Source organism: Motacilla alba, chromosome 7, assembly GCF_015832195.1.
Source record: "Motacilla alba alba isolate MOTALB_02 chromosome 7, Motacilla_alba_V1.0_pri, whole genome shotgun sequence".
In the NCBI taxonomy this organism is placed as follows: Eukaryota; Metazoa; Chordata; class Aves; order Passeriformes; family Motacillidae; genus Motacilla; species Motacilla alba.
In genome coordinates, this window is record NC_052022.1 from 15633735 (window position 1) to 15652933 (window position 19199).

At 58.5% G+C, this 19199-nt stretch overlaps 1 protein-coding gene and 1 non-coding gene across 2 annotated transcripts; both read left to right on the plus strand.

The window, feature by feature from the left end:
- The first annotated feature begins 409 nt into the window (after window positions 1-409).
- Window positions 410-17499, plus strand: WNT10A (Wnt family member 10A). The gene is made up of 4 exons (XM_038143199.1): window positions 410-757; window positions 3493-3755; window positions 11617-11993; window positions 16740-17499. The coding sequence occupies exons 1-4, from the start codon at window positions 699-701 to the stop codon at window positions 17205-17207; spliced, it is 1167 nt and encodes a 388-aa protein (XP_037999127.1). The 5' UTR covers window positions 410-698; the 3' UTR covers window positions 17208-17499.
- On the plus strand, window positions 14263-14335 carry TRNAV-GAC. Its single transcript has one exon. It is a non-coding gene; the product is annotated as a tRNA-Val (tRNA).
- Window positions 17500-19199: the final 1700 nt, after the last annotated feature.

The window sequence follows — 19199 nt, forward strand, 5'->3', positions numbered from 1 at the left end:
GCTGCCACCCTCTGCCCCGTCCTTCCCCCGCGGGCTCCTGTCTGGACGTGTCGGGACTCGGGCTCCGGGCGCTGAGTAATGCTCGGCGCAGCGCGATCCCAGGCAGAGCCGCTGCCGCCGCCGCTCCGCGCCCAGCGCTCCCGGGGCGCTCCGGCCGCGACCCTGCTCGCTCCGCCGGAGGCCCGGCGACACCGGCGGCGGGGGGCGGCGGGGGGGCCGCGGCTCCCCATGTGCCTGCGGGCCCCGCGGGAGCCGCGGAGCCGCTCGCCCGGCGAGCCCTGCCCACGCCCGCCGCGGCCCCGGAGCCCCGGGGCGCCCTGGGGAGCGGCGGGGGAGCGCACCCCGCGGGCCGAGGGCCCCCCCGGCCCCCCGGCACGTCCCGCCATGGGGGGCTGAGCCGGGGGGCTGTGCGCGGCGGGGCGGCGGCGGGCAGGGCGGGGGGCGCGCAGCCCTCGCCGGGCTCGGAGGGCGCCGGGGCGGCGGGAGGCGGGGGGCGCATCCCGGGAGGATGGCAGAGCCGCCCCGGCGAGCCGAGCCCCGGCGCGCAGGGAGCCAGTGAGAGGGAGGAGAGGGGAAAACACAAACAAGCAAACAACCCACAACAAACAAAGCGGGCAGAGAGCAGCGCCGAGCCCCGCCGCCCCTGCCCCAAAGGCGCCCGCCCGCCCGCAGCCCGCACAGCCGCTGCCCCAGCGAAGATGCGCCCGGCCCTGGCCCACGGACTCTGCTCGCTGCTGCTCAGCCTCTGGGTACCCAGGTAGGAGCTGCACCCCTCCATCCCCAGGCCCGCCGCCGAGAGCCCCGGCCCCACGGGGAGGGCGCCGGGAAGCCGCCGCGCCCAGCCCCGCACCGGGGGCGGTCTGCCCAGGGGGCTCCTGGGGGGGGTCCCGCCGCCCCAGCCCGGCCCCGCACGGTTGCGGCCCCCCGCTCAAGGGGCTGTCAGGGCTGCTGCCCCCGTCCGCCTTCCCTCGTCCCGACGGAACGCCGGTGGGATGCGCAGCTTCTCCTGCTCCAGGAGGCTGTCCCCCTTCCTCCCCGGCCAGAGACGCTCCAGCGCCCGCCCCGACTGCCTCAGTTTCCCCGCTCGCCCGCGGAGGACGGCGGAATGCCGGCTGGGATGTCACTGTCGTGGGGGTCGGTGCCTACTGGATCCCCCTGCGTCCCCTCCCTGGCTCCGCCTGTCCTAAATGCTTGAGGGGTAAGAGGGGGCCACCTGCTTTCCAGAAAGTGAACCCCCAAATTCGTCGTCCCTGACCGTCTTCCCTTCCCTCTGCCCGCTCCCAAACTTGTGCACTGCAGGCAGCCGGGGGTTAATCCTGGTGCTGGTACGAGTCGGGGGGGGGGGTCCCCCGCCCTTCCCCCTCCCTCCAGCCCCTTTAAATATAATTTGTTAACGTTGGGACTTGTATTAATTAAAGCAGCAGCCGCTGCAGCCTGTGACCTGGGGGCCTGTCACCGTGAAATCAAGTTTAAATCCAGATTTAAAGGGGGAAGAGAGCTGGGGGGAGTGCTGTATCCTCCTAAGAAGTGTGACAGTGACAGCTTCTTGCCGGTCCCTGGCCCTCCTGAGCTCTGGGTGGAGCGAGAGGCAGAAGGACCTTCCCTCTACTCTCTGGAGCCCCTGCCTCAGTTTCCCTGCAGTGCAATCAGGAGAAAGACCATAGCATCGCCCCCATCCCGGGATGCCCTGGGAAAAGATGGCAGACGCCGTGTTGGGCTCAGGACATGAAGGGAACGAAGTTGTTGCATTGTTCGGGGCAGGAGCTCCTGGGGTTGGAGACCAGGTGGCTGTGTCCTGCTCTGCATCTTTTGTCAGCCAGGGCTTGCTTGACAGTGGGAATGAGTGCAGGAAGCTGGGAAGAAGATTTCCCCTCCTGTGAAGGGGTTTTGGAGGGATGCACTCCCTTTGTCTCTCTTCTCTGCTCCACCTTGACTCTCCCTATTGGAGTCACTGTGGATTTGTACTGGGGCATATTCATAAACTACCCATGAAAGTGGTGGGGTGGGTATAAACACTCTTGGGAAGCTGGAGAAAGCAGCAGCCTGATCCTGACAGTTCTCCCTCTGCCCTGAGCAAGCTGTAGTTCAGCAGAGACACCGGGGCTGTACCCTCCCTCCAGAGCTGGGTGAGCGCTGAGCTGGGGATCTCATCCCCTGACAGCTGCTTCTGTCCATGTACCCGCACCAGGCTTGCAGGGTTTGAGGGAACAGAGAGGGAGTAACCCTTCTCCCCAAGACCTGGCAGCTGTAGTCCTTCTTCCAGCATCCTCCTCCAAGTCTTGTTTCTGTAATCAAAGTTCAAAGGCCTTTGAGCTCCTTCCTTCTCCCAGGGACCCAGCTCTTGCTTATCCCAGGGAACAGGGAGAGACTTTCCTGGAGAGAGCTCCCAGCAGGGACCAAGCTCTCCTGAACAAGTAGTGGGGTGGTGCTGAGCTCCTAGTGGACCGTGCTGCAAGACGTTGGATCCTGCTGGGTGTCCCACTGTCTGCTGCTTGCTTTGCGGGTCTTCCACTTGGGCACTGTTTATCTGAGTCCTGCAAGCAGTTCCTTGGAGTTGGGCAAACACTTCCTACTGTCTCCTTCTTCACATTTGTCTGTCGTGTGTACCTCTGTATTAGCTCCAGGCATCTCTTTCTGGACATGCTTTGTCTCCCCACATCCCACATCCTACATCTCACATCCCATCTCCACACATTCCATCTACTTCCCCATTTCCCCAGGGCACATCTCCGTGTAAGTACCTGTACCCCTGCCATGGACCATGTGCCTCTCCTTGCACCCATCCACGTGCTGCTCTCTGTGCTTCTGTGGCCACAGGTGTCTGGTTCAGTGGGGCTGGGATGTGACAGTGTACTTGGGATTGTTGCTGGCAGCTTGAGGATAGTTGGCACAGTGCTTGGCTCCATAGTTCACAGCTGAGCTGAAAAGAAAAGGCTTATCATTCCCTTTCCTTCCCTTGTAAGGACCAGCAGTGTTGGGGGCATGCAGGAGATGCAGGGAGGGGATCAGCCAGCAACACTGGCTGGAATGGTCCTCCTGCTCCAGCGTCTCTCAGTTCTCCCGGGGGGAAGCCCACGCTTTCTGTGGAAGGGAGTTGGGGCATTGTGTGCTGAGAGTCTGCAGTGCATGGCCAATGTGGGACATCCCTGGTGGAGCACACAGAGAGAGAGCAAGCCTGGGAGGTGCTGGGCTCCAGGGGCAGGATGGCCAGATTTGTCTGCTGCTGGGCAAAGGCTGCCAGGGTATCTGTACTGTGCTCCTGTTGTTGGAGGCGCTTGCAGCCCCAGTGCTGCTGGTTTTCTCTGCTTGGATAAGCTGAGTTGAGTTCAGGGTTTTTCCAGCCTTCCCTATCGTCAACGGCCACCGTGTGGATTGAGGAGCAACTCCCTTCCCCGTGTGTGTCCCCCACAAACTTTTCCCCTTCCCCAAATGGAAAACCAAGTGGTTGCCACATTGCTTGCTCTGAGCTCAAGGGTGTCCTTTCCCTCCCAGCTCCTGCTCCAATGAGATCCTGGGCCTGAAGCTGCCATCAGAGCCAGTGCTGAATGCCAACACGGTGTGCCTGACCCTGCCGGGACTGACACGGCGGCAGCTGGAGGTGTGTGTGCGCCACCCTGACGTCACCGCCTCGGCCATCCAGGGTATCCAGATTGCCATCCATGAGTGCCAGCACCAGTTCCGGGACCAGCGCTGGAATTGCTCCAGCCTTGAGACCAAGAACAAGATCCCATATGAGAGCATCATCTTCAGCAGAGGTAAGGGTTGGATGGTTCCCCTGCTGTCCCACTATCCAGCACCTGCTCTCTGGAGCCCTCATGGGTTCTCCCTGGGCCCCTGCACTGCTCTTCCCTGGCCCAGGGGATGATGAGGTGAGCTCTTCAGCATCCCCATGGATGAAGGCAGAGAAACGTTACGGTCTGCTAGACAAAGGAGCACTGCAGTGTGGCAAAGCTGCTCCATGCACCTTTGTACCTGCACTGGTCCTTGTCCTGAGATGCTCCTCCCTGACCAACTCCAGCTGCTCCTAAGACTCTTTCCAGGCCCTCCTGCTTTCTGGCATCTTCTCCCTGTGTGGTGTAGGCTGGTGTTTGGAGCAGTGCCATGGGTGTGCAGCATAGTTGATGGGTCTGAAGATGGATGCCATGCTCTGGGATTTGGTTTGGTGGATACGGTTGAACATCTTGGCTCAGTCCTGCTCTGGGGATGGTGTTTTAGTGTGTGGTGATGAGCTGAAATGCCCCTAACTAGTGGGACATAGCTCTGTGAGCCTGTCACCCGGGTGTTCTGCCCTTGTGCTGGCTTTCCAGTGCAGAAGGCTAAGGAGTCACTGTTTTGTGGGACCCTTAAGCATGATGGCAGAGGGGACAGGGATACAGGCTGCCCTGGGAGCTCACCTGCCCACAGAGCCCCCAGCTGTGCTGCTGAGAGAACTCTTCTAGCTCTCCACGTTCTGCCAAGGGTCCTGGTGCCAGGATCGCATCTCCCTCGCAGTCACGTCTGGCTCTGCCTGTATCAGAGCCTCCCTGGTTGATACTCTGTCCCTCAGGAGCAGACTCTGGGGGTGCAGAGGGGCTGGCCTGCATGGTGCAGATTAGGGTTGTGACCTGACGGGATCTTCTAGAGGACTTGAATGTATCTTTTCACCCGAGTACCCTTTCTTGAAACCCGTGCCTCAGCATATCTCTAAGTGCCCATTGCCACAGGCCATGCTCAGGAAGGACAATGTGGTGCCAGTGGCCAGCAGTCAGGGTGCTGAGGGCAGGCCGGGTGCCCAGCACACAGACCACTCCTCCAGCTCCCAAGTAAGGAGAAAACTACCTAAGAAACTGCTCACATACCCGCTTTGTGAGCCTCTCAGCCTGATGCCCTGCAGAGAGCTGCAACCATCCACTCTTCTTCAAACATCCATCCACATCCTACATCATCTTTCCCTGGGACTATGAGGAGAGTCTCAATGAGGAGAGGTTGGCAGCTTGAGGTTACATTTCATTGAGGGGATGTGGTGGCAGGAGCCCACACGCAGCTGTAGCAAGTGGGGAGAAAGCTGGAGAGGGGATCACAGAAGCGTTTTGGTGTCTGAAGATGTCCATGGCAGCCTGGACAGCCTCACTGGATGGAATGCTACCTTGGAGCATGTGTGGCATCGGGGCTGTGGTCCTGCCATGGAGCAGCTCTGGTCCCTCTCAGGACCTTAGTGCCTGGAGAAGGGCAGCGTCTCTTCCCTCTGTGGGCAGTGCCCAGGTTAGGGCCTGGCAGGAAGGGTGGGGACTGTCAGCCCTGATAAGCATCGAGGTATTTCCAGGTCCTCTGAGGAATGTGGTTCACTTCTAGTCTCCTCAGGCGGCAGGAGACACTGACTTGCTGGCTCAAGTTGCTCACACACCCAGACAAGCTTCCTTGCTCCGGGTACCACCAGGCTGGGAGAGAAGCACCAGCAGCTGAGAGCACTGAGCTGCATCCCACCCTCAGCTCACCTTGTCTGCTGGTGGCCCCAGTGCCTTGCACCTCACTTGTGTCTCAGATGCTCCTGCAGCCCTTCCTGCTGCCAGGGCTGTGACCTATGGATGTGGGGACTCTCACAGACCCTGGAGTCCTGCCCCTGTCTTAAGCTGTTGGATGTGGCTCAGCCCAGGCTCTCAGCATTGGTGGGATCCCATTCTCTGGAATGGAGACACAAAATCCAGCAGCAGGGCAGGATGGAGGTAAGGCTGGAGCATCAGAGCAGGCAGGCATCTCATGGCCCTCCTGTTTTGGCAGTAGAGGTTGCAGGATGAGCCCCAAGCACCCAAGCTATCTCATGTAGTTGCTTGGAACCATTCTGGCATGGAGCAAGCCTTGATACTGGAGCTCTGGCCCAGTTTGAACCCACTCATGTCCCTCAATAGCAGTGCTGGAGCTGTGAGCTTTGCCTTCCATCTGTTACAGGCATAGCCATCAGAGAGGGGATGCATCTCAGGGGCCCAGTGCTGGAGGAGAGGCGAGTGGTAGAAGTGAGGGGTGCAGGCTCCATGGTGCAGACTTTAATGCATCTGACCCCCAGGGAGCAGGTCTCTGCTCTGCGCCCTGCCCCATCCTTGCCGTGCCTGGGAACACAACGTGCTTGTAGGATCATTGTTTGTAACCTGAAGTGACAGACCCCTTTAATCTTTCATTCCTTTTCCCACTTCTTCAGCCATCAGCTCAGCCGTGCGTGAATCTCACTTTAAATTATTTGTAGCTGGCTTCTCCCTCCCGCTCTCCCTGCTTGGCTTCGCTCCCCAACTCTGTCCTGTCCTCCTGCATCTCTCACGTCTTCTCCAGTGTGGGCATGAGCCAGACAGGATGCTACACCGTTCCAGCTGTCCCATGGTGCCTGTCCCACAGTGCCCAGTATCCAGGCACTCAGTGCTTCCAGGTACCTCATCCCCTGGGAACGGAGAAGAGGACAATGGCAGATGAGTGCCCATCTCCTCATCCTGTTGAGATGATCCCAGAAGTTTGAGTGCAAGCCCTGGGGAGACAGGAAGGAGAGGCTTCAAATCAGACAGGGCTGGGAGTCTGGAGTGGCTTCAGAGCAGCATGGCTGGAGACAGGGATGCTGCCAGCATCCTGGGCAGAGGACAGACCTGGGAGATGCTGCCATCCCTGGGGCATGGGAAACAGTGGCTGTGAGACACAACAGCAGGTTACTGGAGGGCAAGGAGGGTGCCCAGGAGTTTACCATCCCTGCTCTTACAGAGCCACTGGGTTCTTTTGAGACACTACCATGGTCTGTGGTCTGGTCTTTTGATGCTGCATCCTTGGGGTATGAGATGTCCATTGTAACCTCTGTGGCGTCTCCAGTGCCATCTGCATCCCCCATCCTCCTTGGCCCATGTGCCTTCCATGTTAAGCCAGGCTCAACAGTGCTATTGAAAATCCTCTGCCAGTCTTCCCTGGCTCCCCAGCTGGCTGCCTGTGCTCACCACCTTCCTGCCCGTTCTCTGGCACTGTCATTTCTGCCAGGACTCTCCAGTGCTGTCCCTGGTCCCATCCTTCTCTGCTGTACCTGCCTCTCCCTCCATGTGCTCGCCTGGCTGACAGAGACATTCTCCTCTGGCCTCAGGAGAGGTAGGGGGATAGAGCAGTGAGGTCGAGGCAGGTGCCTGCATCTACACCAGCAGTGGAAATAGGTCCCATATTCCTGCTCTAAGGGTGAGCAGCACTATTGTGTCCACCCCACTGGAGAGGATGGCCTGTTGTCCTGGTATATTGTCCCACCACAGCGTCTGTGGGCTGCCAGGCACCGTGTGGCTTGGCTGGGCTGACCCGTGCCTGGCTGCCTGACAAAAACCAAGCTGCAGATGGTGGTGGGTCACTGAGTCTTGGTCCTTGTCCAGTATGTGTGCACCCATGGGTGGGTACAATGCCATCAGGGCTGGGACTGTCTGGCTGCTGGGCAGGGGCTGTCTGAGGTGTGCTATGGGACTGACTTTGCCCAGCCCCATCTACATGGAGCTCTGAAAAAATTAGGACCCGCCTATGGAGGGGCAGGGTGTCCTTGAAGGCCTTCAAAGGCTCATGGTTGGAGGGGACATGACTCTGGAGTGCAGTATTTCTTGGTTCCTGCAGCCTTTGGAGAGATGGGTGATGCTTCCATACCCTGCGCCCACCTTAGAAGGGCTCACTGGTGACAAAGGGTCTGTGTGGCCATGGCCAGATCTTGATTTCTTCCAGCAGGGAGTGGGGAACTCCCTGTAAGGATGGAAACACCAGGTGCTGGAGCCCAGCCAGCTGCGAAACAGAGCTTGGGGAAGCTTTGCTGTGTGCTGAGGGAGGCAGGTGCTGTTTCAGCTATCCAGGGAGATGCTGCCAAGCTCAGGACCCCGGCACCCAGCTCTGCAGAGCCCCAGCCAAGCTGCGGTGCCCGCAGACCGCAGCGCCTGGCCTGGCGCACCTGCAGCTGGGCTGCTGGCAGGGTTTTGTGTACCCCCAGGCAAACCAAGGGCTTTGCCCACCTGGCCCTGGAGCACATGCGGGTACTGTGGATGCTTGGCTTCATCCCTGTGGGTTCCCCCATTCCCTGGACCTTCTCCCCACTGATGGTGCAAGTGGGACCCTGGGGCCAGGCAGGATTCCTGGCGATGTGGGGCTGGGCTCGGCTCCCTGCAGCCTGCGCAGCAGCAAGGGCTGCTCGCTCAGAGCGCCGTGGGCGGAGGGGAGCGAAGGCTGCGGGCTGTCCCTGGCACGCTCAAGAAGGTGCAGGGAGGCAAGTTGGGATCTGCAGGGAGGCATTTAGTGCCTGGTGCTGGGCCAGACCCTGGCAGGTTCACCTGCAGTTTAATTAGGGAGAGGGGAGGGGAGGGAGCGGGCTGGGGGAGAGGCAGCATGTCGGGACTGGCCGTCTCGGCAGGCCTCGCAGGAGGTGGCGGGAGAAGTTCTCCTCTGCCTTATATCAGGGCTGGGGCAATGTGCCCACAGCTCCTGGCAGCTACACCCTACTCCTGGGGGGGGTATTGCCATGAAGGGGGCAGCTGAGCATCCCTGGGGTACCCTAGGGTGGGCCTACGTGAGGCTGTCCCACTGGCTCCCTCAGTGCCAGCCAGGCATTGCAGTGATGAGTGCTGGGAGGGAGTTGCTGCCTGGATGTGATGGTGAGCTGTGGGAGGAAGGCCATGCCTCCAGCTGTCCCTGGTCTACAGACTGCAGAGCCCGGAGCTGTGCCCAAGCCAGCCCTGTAGCCTTCATCGCACATGTGCTTGAAAGATGGAGGAGCTGCAGCGTCCATGGCAGAGCCAGTGCTGCTGAGACTTGGGGTCTTGCTAAATGACCCCCCCGTCTCTTAGGCACAGCTTGACAGGGAAAACTTTCCCTCCTAAGAAGGCTGCTTTGGGATTTGACCTAGGAAAGTGATTTCAGACCTTTCCTTGCCTAGCATGGTCTTTAAGTACACAGCAGGCTGGATGCCGGTGGTGGTGTCAGGACTGTGTCCTCCTTTCTCTCTTCCCTGCAGGATGCAATACTTCTTGTACCTCCCACAGCTACAGATCTTCTGTGGTCTCTGGAGGGATACGGTGCCTCAAAAATCACTGCTGAGGTCTTAGGTGGCTGGGGTAGCTGGATAGCCTCTCTCCAAAGGGTTCAGGGCTGGCCACCCCACGCCACTCTCGGCTGTGGTTCCCAGAAGCTTCCAGCCTTGCTGAGCCCACGAGGCAGGTGGTTGTTGCAGCCATGTTGCTCGTTGCTTTGCTTCAATCCTCTGTCTCTGGTGTGGCTGGGGTAGAGCAAGGAATGTAAACTGAACCTCCTAGCAAAACTGTACTGGCATGGCTGCTGTGATCCCAGTGCTGCCCTGACCCCTCCTCCCCTTTGCTCACAGCTCCCCATGAGAGCAGGTGAGGGAAGAAGGGGAGAAGGCAGCGAAGCATGGTGGGGCCAGGCAGAGTGATACTGAGCAGGGAAAGGACCACGATGGGACAGGAACAAGACTTCCTGAATGCTGTGATGTCATGTCTTGGGGACCAGTCTGTCCCTTGCCCACAGCCTGGGGTATGGCAGCTCCAGAGAAGAGGACCCGTGCATCATCCATCAGCTCACATGTACTGGGAGAGCACTAGAGGAAGAAGGAGGACTGGGGCTTTAACCCCCGGGTTTCCCAGCCATGGAGGGCGCCCAGTCCACCTGACCTCTTTACCTGTAAGGACGCAGGCTTGCTAGACGGACTGGGTGGGGTAGAACTTGTGTCTGGGCTCCAGAAGAGATTTTTAAGGAGATGCCACACCGGAAATTGTTTTTTAGACTGGAGAAATGTGTGAGAAAGAGGCAGGGCTGAGAGGAGGCTGTTGTGCTGGCTGAAGGGTTTGCTGCCCTTGTCCCCAGGCGCTGGCTGTGTGAGAAGCTGGGGATGCCCAGCAGGGTGGCAGTGACGAATTGGGCTGTGCCCAGCTTTGGCATATGAGAGGCTGAAGCTGGCCCAGATAGTGGGATCAGAGAACTGACATACGGAGGATTTGGGAATCCAGGAGACCTTTCTGTGCTGGTTCTCCATCCTCCATTGCTCACCTGGGGACTGAAGTTGCCCACATGTGGGCCTTCATGCTCCAGCAGCGCTGTGGGTGTGTTGCAGGCACTGCCTGCCAGCACTCTCCCTGGGGAGGCTGCACGGCACAGTGTACGCACCAGCGGCCCCATTACCTGCCCGCTGAAAAATGTTGTTCAACTTGTGCATGGAAAGAGGCAGGCTGAGAGCAAGCTTGTCCCACACCAAGGGGAAGCTGGGAGAGGCTCCTGCTGGCTTTTAAGCAGTGCCTCGTTAATTTTTTAAATGCACCAGTGTCAAATTAACACACAAAAGAGCAGCACGACTTTAAATGCAGGTTTCCGGGCTGCATTTCATTTTCCTTTAATAAGATCATAGCGTTTGCTCAGCGGGCGGCAGCGAACCGCGGAGGAGACATGCGTGATGGGGAGCACTGCCAAGCACGGGCGACAGCAGCGCTTGCACTCTCGCTTATCCTGACTCTGTGGCACAGGCAGGGAGCTGGAAGAGCTTTGGGGTGCTCACCCAAGACCCCTGTTTGATGGCGTGGATTTGGTGAAGAAAACACCCCAAAACCTGTTCGTTCAGCTGTGTCAAAGTCAAACTGCTCATGTCCGACAGAGGGAGAGAGGCTGAGAACTCCAGCTATTTATTTATTCACATGTGACACCACGGCACAAAATCTGGCACTCCCTCCATCCTTGCCTCATGCTGGGGCCAGTCAGTGTGCACCAAAGCAAAGGGCACTGAGGGCTCCCCGCCTGACCTGGGAACCACAAACAAAAATATTTGCATTTCAAATAGAATAGAAACTCCCAGGGAGGAGAGGGTCCTCACCTGGCTTCAGTGAAGCCAAGAGATTCTCAGGTATCCCCTGCTCACAGCCACATGGAGCCCCATGAAGCCCCTTCTGTGAGACCTGCCCCTCTCCCCATCTGCCCTGTCCCCAGCTAATGACACTTGTGGATGTCCTCACTCCCTAGTGTTTAATGACAACCAGCTGCTGGCACTGGCAGTGCACGGTGTGGTCGTGGCATGCTCTAACTGACTAGGGATGCTCATTTTTTTCCACCCTGGTATCACATTTAGAGCTTCTTGTGGGACCTGGCAGGGTTCAGGGTGGGAAGGGATATGGGCAGATGAATGGGGCTGGCCAGGCAGTGCCGCCTGCTCTTTTTACTGCCTAATCTGCACTCTGTGAGTAAGCAGAAGCGGCCCATTCTTCAGCAGAAATATCTCTCAGCCAGTGTTATCTTTAGTGTAGTAGGAAACTGAGTGGAGAGAGGAGGAGGGATTGCCTTTCCCGTCAGAGCCATGACGCTGATGCCTGAGCAGGGCTGTGGTGGCATCTCCTGGAGTGATGTGAGAGCAGGTGGGATGGTGGGGTCCCAGCTAGGGCCGGGCTGGCCCTCAGGGTGGCAGTGTGTCCTGGTGAGGATGGGGCTGGAGAGCAGAGAGTGGCGATTCACTCATGGCCTATGTGGGAGCTGGTGTATCAGGAAAAAGCAAGACCCAAACTGAACCTCCAAATCCCTACACCCCAGTGTGATGATGAACCCATGCAGCCCCCATGGGGCTCACACCATCCAGCCTGAGCCCCAGTCTCTCCTTCCTTGCAGGCTTTCGGGAGAGCGCCTTTGCCTACGCCATCGCGGCTGCCGGTGTGGTGCACGCCGTGTCCAACGCCTGTGCCCTTGGCAAGCTGCAGGCCTGCGGCTGCGACCAGAAGCGCCGTGGCGATGAGGAGGCTTTCCGGCGCAAGCTGCACCGTCTCCAGCTGGAAGCCATGAACCGCGGCAAGGGCATGGTGCACGGCGTGCACATGGAGCACATGCCGGCAGAGACCCCTGGCCTCCAGGACTCCTGGGAATGGGGAGGGTGCAGCCCTGATGTGGACTATGGAGAGAAGTTCTCCAAGGATTTCCTCGATTCCCGGGAAACCTACAGGGATATCCACTCCCGGATGCGGCTGCACAACAACCGCGTGGGCCGGCAGGTGAGCTGGTGACAGTTGTGGGGTGGGAAGGTGATGGGAACAGGGTGACAGCTGGTGGGAACAGGGTCCCCAGGGCATGTGTGGGAAGGCTGTGAAGGACTCGTGCTGGTTGCTGTGGAACCATTTGTGAGTCTGGGATTGCCCCCAAGGCACCCCCTCTCCCCAGTCTTGCCCAGAACAAAGCCAGTGATGCCCTTAGCAGGACAGAGCTGCAAGGATATGCTGGCCAAACACCTGCTGGGAGCAATATCTCCGGGCATTGCTGCTGTGGCCTTGCCAAGGGACGCTGTCCCAGGCCAGTGTCACCTGTCTGTGCTGCAGCGGTGCTATGGGGTGGCACAGCAACGATTCTGGCTCCTGCCTCTCAGGAACTGGGCGAACCGGTGTTGGGCAGCTGCAGTGGGGGTAAGCTAAAGACGGGGAGGAGAAAGTCACTGGCATCATGGAGACACAGCACAGATTCTGCAGCACCTAGATGTGTCTCTGCCTCCAGAAAGGGAGCGAGTGCCCTGAGGAGGCAGATGTGAATGAGATTGAGTTAGGCAGTGGGCTCCTATACCAGCTGGAAACACAGCATGCCCTTGGGAGCAGAGGTGACAGCCCACGGCCTTGTCCCCCATCTCGAGCAGTGTGCTGGAGCCTGTTCAGGCAAGCAGGACAGCCTCCCCTCCGTTCTTATGATGTCAGGTCTCGTTAAAGGTACTAATTAGTAGCTCACTCTTGTCTGGAAGCTGAGGTTTAAAAGCATCCTGACACTGGAGACAAGAAGCTTGCAGGCAGGAGTGGCTGGGAGGATGGCTGCATTTTGCTCACAGCAGGTGCCCGAGAGATCACATCCATTGACTCCAACAGGACACATGTCCCCAAGACCCCAGCCACATGCTGCCAGGGCAGTGCCAAGGGATGTGTAGTGGCTGCAGGAATAAATAATTAGAGGTCAGAATTCCACAGGGAATGTTTCCTTGGGAAGGCTCAGACATTTGGACGTGCTTCTTGCTTTGAGCATGTTTGAAGCCGGCTGTGAGGTGAGGATGCTGCACAGCAGGACCTTAATCTGTGGCTTACCCTGATGCTGGAGCTGAGCTTTAGCAGCCTGGAGAAGCCACCCCAGTTTGGCCCAGCTGTAAATGCTAGGGAATACCAAAACTTTTCATTTGTTTGGCTTTGTTTGCTTGTGTGTGGTGAAAGCTCACTCAGTGTTAGGCAGCTAAATCCTCTGCAGACTGCTCTGGCCCAAACTGGGCAAGACCCCCGTTCCAGTTCTGACTGCAGGGCTCATCCTGATTCCCCTACATCTCTCCATGCCCCAGGTCACTGGGACTCTTGGCATATTCGGATACCTGTGGTCTGTGTTCCCTATTTCCCAAGGGAAACCTCACAGCCTGCAGAAGAAAGGGAAGGTGAGAGAGGAATATTTGCTCTGGCGGGATGTCACAAAACATTTCCTGTGGGATCCAGTAACAGTGAAAATGCCCAGGGTCTGCTTGTCCCTGAGGACAGACAGGCGTGAGTCTGGCAATGTCAGCTCTTGGTGGCTTCAGAGGCAAGATCTGGACTGATGAAAGAAGCCTGGGAGCTAGAAGAAGAGGCAGAAGAAGACTAAAGGAATAAAGGAGAAGAATGGTACCTGTGCAGATGGGGAAGCAATGCCTGGACAGGCAGCCCAGCTCAGGGATCTTGTTGAGATGAGGGTGAGAGCCCATGTGTGGTGGCTGTGGGTGCCAGGCACTGGAACAAGGAGATGATGCTGTGCCTGGTCTGTGTCTGCTGGTGCCGTGCTTATTGCCAGGGTTGGTCCTGGGGGTGGGTTCTCACTTGGGATGGGTTTTCCAACTCTCCACCTGCTCTTATAGCAATGCTGTGGGTCCCACACCCACCCAAGCCCCAGTTACTACTAGGAGCAATTTTCCTGCTGTAATAAGGAACAATCTCCTGGGATTTCCCAGGAGAGGAATGGCTGTGCTGGTTGCAGCAGCTCTGTGGTCCTCCCCTCCAAGTCCTGAGGCTTGAACCTCTTTAGCAGAGCAGTGATGTGGACGTGCGCGCCTCGTGCCATGCCCTGCCATGCACCATCCCTCTCCATGCACCAAGCAGCTGCAGCACCCAGAGCTCTCCAGCATCTCACTGATTCTGAGCATCCTCCCTGTGGTTCCTGTGCATCCTGAGGCTGCTGTGCCTGTGGCTGAGCCTGTCTCCTGGCTCAGACCCCGCAATGCTGGAGGGGGGTGACAATTGCATCAATGGTGGCATCCAGGTGCCATCAGATGTGGTTTCTGTAGTGTAGTGGTTATCACGTTCGCCTGACACGCGGAAGGTCCCTGGTTCGAAACCAGGCAGAAACACACTGCATTTTCCTTTTCACATCCAGCTAGGAAGCTGGGCACGGCCTTGCAGCTGCAAGGGATGTGCAGCATCCTCTGACAGTGGCAGTGGTGACCTTGCTCCTGAGGAATAGGAAGCCCTGGGTTAATCATTGCTTGGCCCAACTCAAGACGGAGGTGGGTGTTCTGCATCCCTGGCAAGGCAGCAAGCTCCCCAGCAAGGAGCAGCAGGAGTGTGAGAGAGACTTTGCAGGTCCTCCTAACTCACCAGATCAGAGAGCAAGAGAGGATGAAAGGAAGCCAGGAACTACCCATTACCCTCACAACAAAGCCCTACGATAAAGTTCTTATGAGCGTGCCTGGGAGGAGCTGGGAATGTGTGAAAGAAAGCAGCAGCGAGTCCGGGCATGTGTCGAACTTGGGTGTCTATGAGACAGGGAAAGGACGGGTAAGGGTGCATGGAGAAAATTCAGTGACAAAAGCATAGGGCCAGGACTCAGATGGGCCCTTCTTGCATCCAGCTCTGTCAGGGTCCTGTCCCCTCTGTGCTGCCTGTGCAGGAGGGAAAGACCATCAGCCATCGCTGGTCAGAGGTGGATGGCTGTTGTGGTGCTGGGGCTTGGGATGTTCAGCAGTGATGGCTTGGGCGATGGAGATGGCCACACTTGACACTTTCTTCGGCCCCTGCTGTGACCAGCTGTCCAAATGAACCCCTGTCCAGCTGTCACACCACTGTCCCCTCCATCCTATCGGTGAGCCTGCCAGCCACAGCCCTGAATGCAGATTTTTCCTGGTCCAGCCAAGCCAGTTGGGAGGGAATGTGGGAAAGGGTGCCAGTGCCAGTGTGTTCCCAAGGATAGTGACAAGAACAGTGGCGAGCAGCTGGTGTCACACCCAGGGCATGGTGGAGAGGCCAGGTAGCTCATTACCTGTGAGGTGGAGGCTCTTCCCAGCAGGAGCAGGACTCTCAGCAGGATGAAAGCCAAACTCCAGCCCAGCCCAGACCTCTCCGCCATGTGCCCCAAGCTCCAGGCATGTTTCCCTGGCCTGCCTTCATTACCATAACTGCTTAGCAACTTGGAGATTTACTCAAAACCAAGAAAACAAGGAATAAAAACTACCCACCCCTACCTAAACAAGGCTCTCCTGTCACACGTGTCCCTCCCAGGGAGGGGGAAGAAATAGGCAACATGGGGCAGGCATGAAGGCAGGTAGATGTGCAGGACTGGCATTGTAGGACAGCACCTTTCACAGGGACAGGTGTCCCCTGGAATCCCCCACAAGCCTTGGAGCAGGGCCCGGGGTATGGGGATCAGCCTGTGATAGTCTGCAAGCCCCATCTGAACTCCTGGGGAGGTTTGGGTGTTGGCATGGGAAGGGAACTCATTGAAGCCTGTGAGCACATGGATGTGGGGGCACACAACCCAGCAGGGAATCCCTACTGGGACAGAGCAGAGGACATTATAAACTCTCTCTTTCCAGGCTGTGTGGGGATTGTGGCCTTGTTGCGCCCCTGGAGATTGATGGGCATGAGCTGTTTCTCTTGGCTTGGCCACAGCAGTATCCCTTACAGGGATGGGGCATGTAGGGGATCCCAGCATGCAGCCTGGGGGCTCAGCAGCCTTGCCAAGGGAGTCCAAGGAACTCCGCGCTGGCCTCTGACCCCTGCACAAGCTGTGCTTTCAGGCTGGCCCAAACCACAGCCAGAGTCCAGCCCATGCGCCCTGGCCCTTGAAGGGGGTGGATGTGTAGCCCTGGCCACACTGCAGCTTCCACAAACTGTAAGTCATGGATGTGATCCCTGCTTGGAATTCGGGTGGTGCTGGGAGGCAGCGCTGAAGGAGAACAGGCAAGAGCTAAAAGCAGAGCTGCTCCTAGGACTCCCAGAACTGAGGCTCTATGCAATGAAGGCCTTGGGGAGGGGAAAGGAAGGGGAAGCATCCCCCCCACCTGCCTCACTTGCAGTGCTACTGCCTGGTGAGGTGCGTGGGAGACCCTTGCACTGGGGAGGTCCCAGTATGGCTGCACAGATGCAGCCATGCTCCGTGCTGGCTTTTAACTGGGGTCCAGGATCAGGTTTTTGCTGCTGGAACCAAGCAGCAGTGGGAGGTGAGATTCAGGCTCCTTCTCCTCCCTGTGCTCAAAGAGCTCACCCTCTCTTCTAGGTGCCAATCCCTTGATGAAACATAAAAGCCAGTTGGTATTACCAGGATGGGAAGGGACAGGGTGTGGGACATGAGTTGCACTGAGCACAGCAACAGGGTGCAGCCCTGCTGGCTTTGCAGTTCCAGAGCTTTGATGGCTACTCATGCCAGCCCTTGATGTTCCCGTAGCGCCAACCCACACAGAGCTCCATTGTGGCTTCTCCAGTCCCCAAAATGCATCTCCTTCATGCTAACTCCTGTGTCCTTCCTTCCCCGCCCAGGTGGTGATGGACAACATGAGGAGAAAGTGCAAATGCCACGGTACCTCAGGGAGCTGCCAGCTGAAGACATGCTGGCAGGTGACGCCTGAGTTTCGCCTGGTGGGGTCCCTGCTCAAGGACCGCTTCTACGGGGCCACCCTCATCCGGCCCCACAACCGGAATGCCGGGCAGCTGGAGCCGGGCCACGCTCGGCATCGCCGCCGGGCTGGCATCAGCGAGCTGGTTTACTTTGAGAAGTCACCCGACTTCTGCGAGCGAGAACCGGCCCTGGACTCCTTGGGCACTCAGGGGCGCCTGTGCAACAAGACCAGCCCGGGCATGGACAACTGCGAGAGCCTGTGCTGCGGCCGCGGGCACAACATCCTGCGGCAGACGCGCAGCGAGCGCTGCAACTGCAAGTTCCACTGGTGCTGCTTCGTGGCCTGCGAGGAGTGTCGCATCACCGAGTGGGTCAGCGTCTGCAAGTAGCCAGGCAGGGATGGGTGCCCACCCCAGGGTGCCAGGGACAAGCACGCCTGCCTGCGGCAGGGGAGGGAGACGGGGATTGGCGCTGGGGGGGAGGTGGAGCCGCGATACCCGCTTCCCTCCGCTCCGAGGGAGCAGGAGAGGACATGCTCAGCACCCTCCAAAATCAGCACTTTGTCGTCACCTGGGAAGGGCAGGCCTGCCCGCTGCCCCCCAACTCCACATGAGAGCACCAAGGCTCCCGGCCCCGGGGAGCCCACGGCCACGCTGTACAGACCGCCGACACCAGCACCACTCGGGGGGGCGGAGGGTGGGTGTGGGGGTGGGGGACTGCCCGCTGGCACCCAGCGGTATGGAGCAGGATGGGGTCGTGGACAGCAGGGCATGGGGAGCCCAGGGTGGGAGGGAAGTGGGGGGGACACACGCTAGCACTGTGCACAAGTTCCTCCAACCACGTGCGAGGTTGTGCTCGGAGCAGGATGGGGTTGGAGCACCCCATGGGATGGAGAAGGGGCACGGCTCCCCGGGCTGGGGCTCACCTCTCACCTCTGGGCTGGCTTGGGCTTCGTGGCCGGAGGGGCGGGTGCCCGGGGCTGTGCTGTGTGTGTCTGTGTTATTATATGGTAAGTTATTTTCTGATTGTGAATAAAAGTGGATTGGAGACAGCAGAGGGTATTTCAGGATGCAGCACCCTGCTCTTCCTGCTGCCAAGGGCTCTCCATTCCTCTAGGGTGACAGAAGGATGAAGGGTGACCCTTGGTGCTGCTGACCTACTTGTGTGAGACTTTCTCTTGGGGGCTCTCCTGCCATCCCATAATAAGTGTCCTGTGAGCTGTTTGCAGACTGGCAGGAGGTGGGGACTCATTGCAGGCATCCCGGACACTTGCAGTGTGGCTGCTGGGAAGTTTCTGCCCAGTTGGATGCATGCTAGACCCCATCCATCCCATGGGAATCCTGGCTGTTGCCCCCATAACCATGCTGGGGCTGGGAGCTGCCCCACTGTCTCCCACACTCCTGGGGAGGGATGTGGGGCTGGAGAGTAGGGAGAGGGGGAGGCAGCATGGGTGGGCCAGGAATTGGGCTCCACAAAGGGCAGCTTGCTGTGGTGGTGGGGAGGGCACCCGTCTGGCTGCAGCAGCCTGCAGGGGCCAGGCAGTGAATCATGCTGCTGCTGTCTCCTGGCTGATAACTTCCCTGCTCCTCCCATGGCTGTGCACCCCTTGGGGCTACACAAAAAAATAGAAGTAAATTTTAGAAAAAAACTAAATCAAGGAGGAAAATGCCAGGCTGGAAGGAAGCGAGCACCCCAGGTCCAGCAGGGTGTGGCCCGTGGCCTCATTTCATAACGCTCACGCGTGCAGCTGGAGCTGGATCGGCTGCGATGGATGCTCTGCCCTTCACCACCCCTGGATGGGAGGGCTGGCTTTTCCCCTCCAGGAGGGGCCATGTGGATGGGGTCCTTGCTTCTGGAACCAGGTGAGGAGAGGAGGAGAATACTGTAGGTGCTGGAAGGAAGCACAGGAGCTTCAGTGACCTTGCGGCACCTGCGTGGCTCAGTCTGCCAGCACAGAAGGGACAGCAAGACACGAGATCTCCACAGTGGCTCCCAGCAGCAGAGACATTGGGCTGGTGTTCTTGCAGGGAACAGGATCTCAGCTTGGGCTTTGGGGCACCCAGGCTTGCCCTGTGAGGCATGAAAGCAATGTTGCTCCCGTAGGGCAAGTTTACTCTGACAGGGCATGCTCCAGCAGTTCATTTTCCCTCCTGAGATCCTACTTTTCCATCTCCAATATCCATCTCCAGTATCAAGGCCCTTTTTCCAAATCTCCAAGACTTGCCTTTTGGTCATTTGCCCAAGGACTAATTGGACCCCATGAGGTTGCCCCCCCTCCCAGGCTGGCCAAACCCTGTGTCCCTGAGGTTGTGCTACTCAGGGCAGTGGAGCTCTGCACATCTATCACGCTCCAACCCTTGGTAGGTGATGTTGGCTTCCCA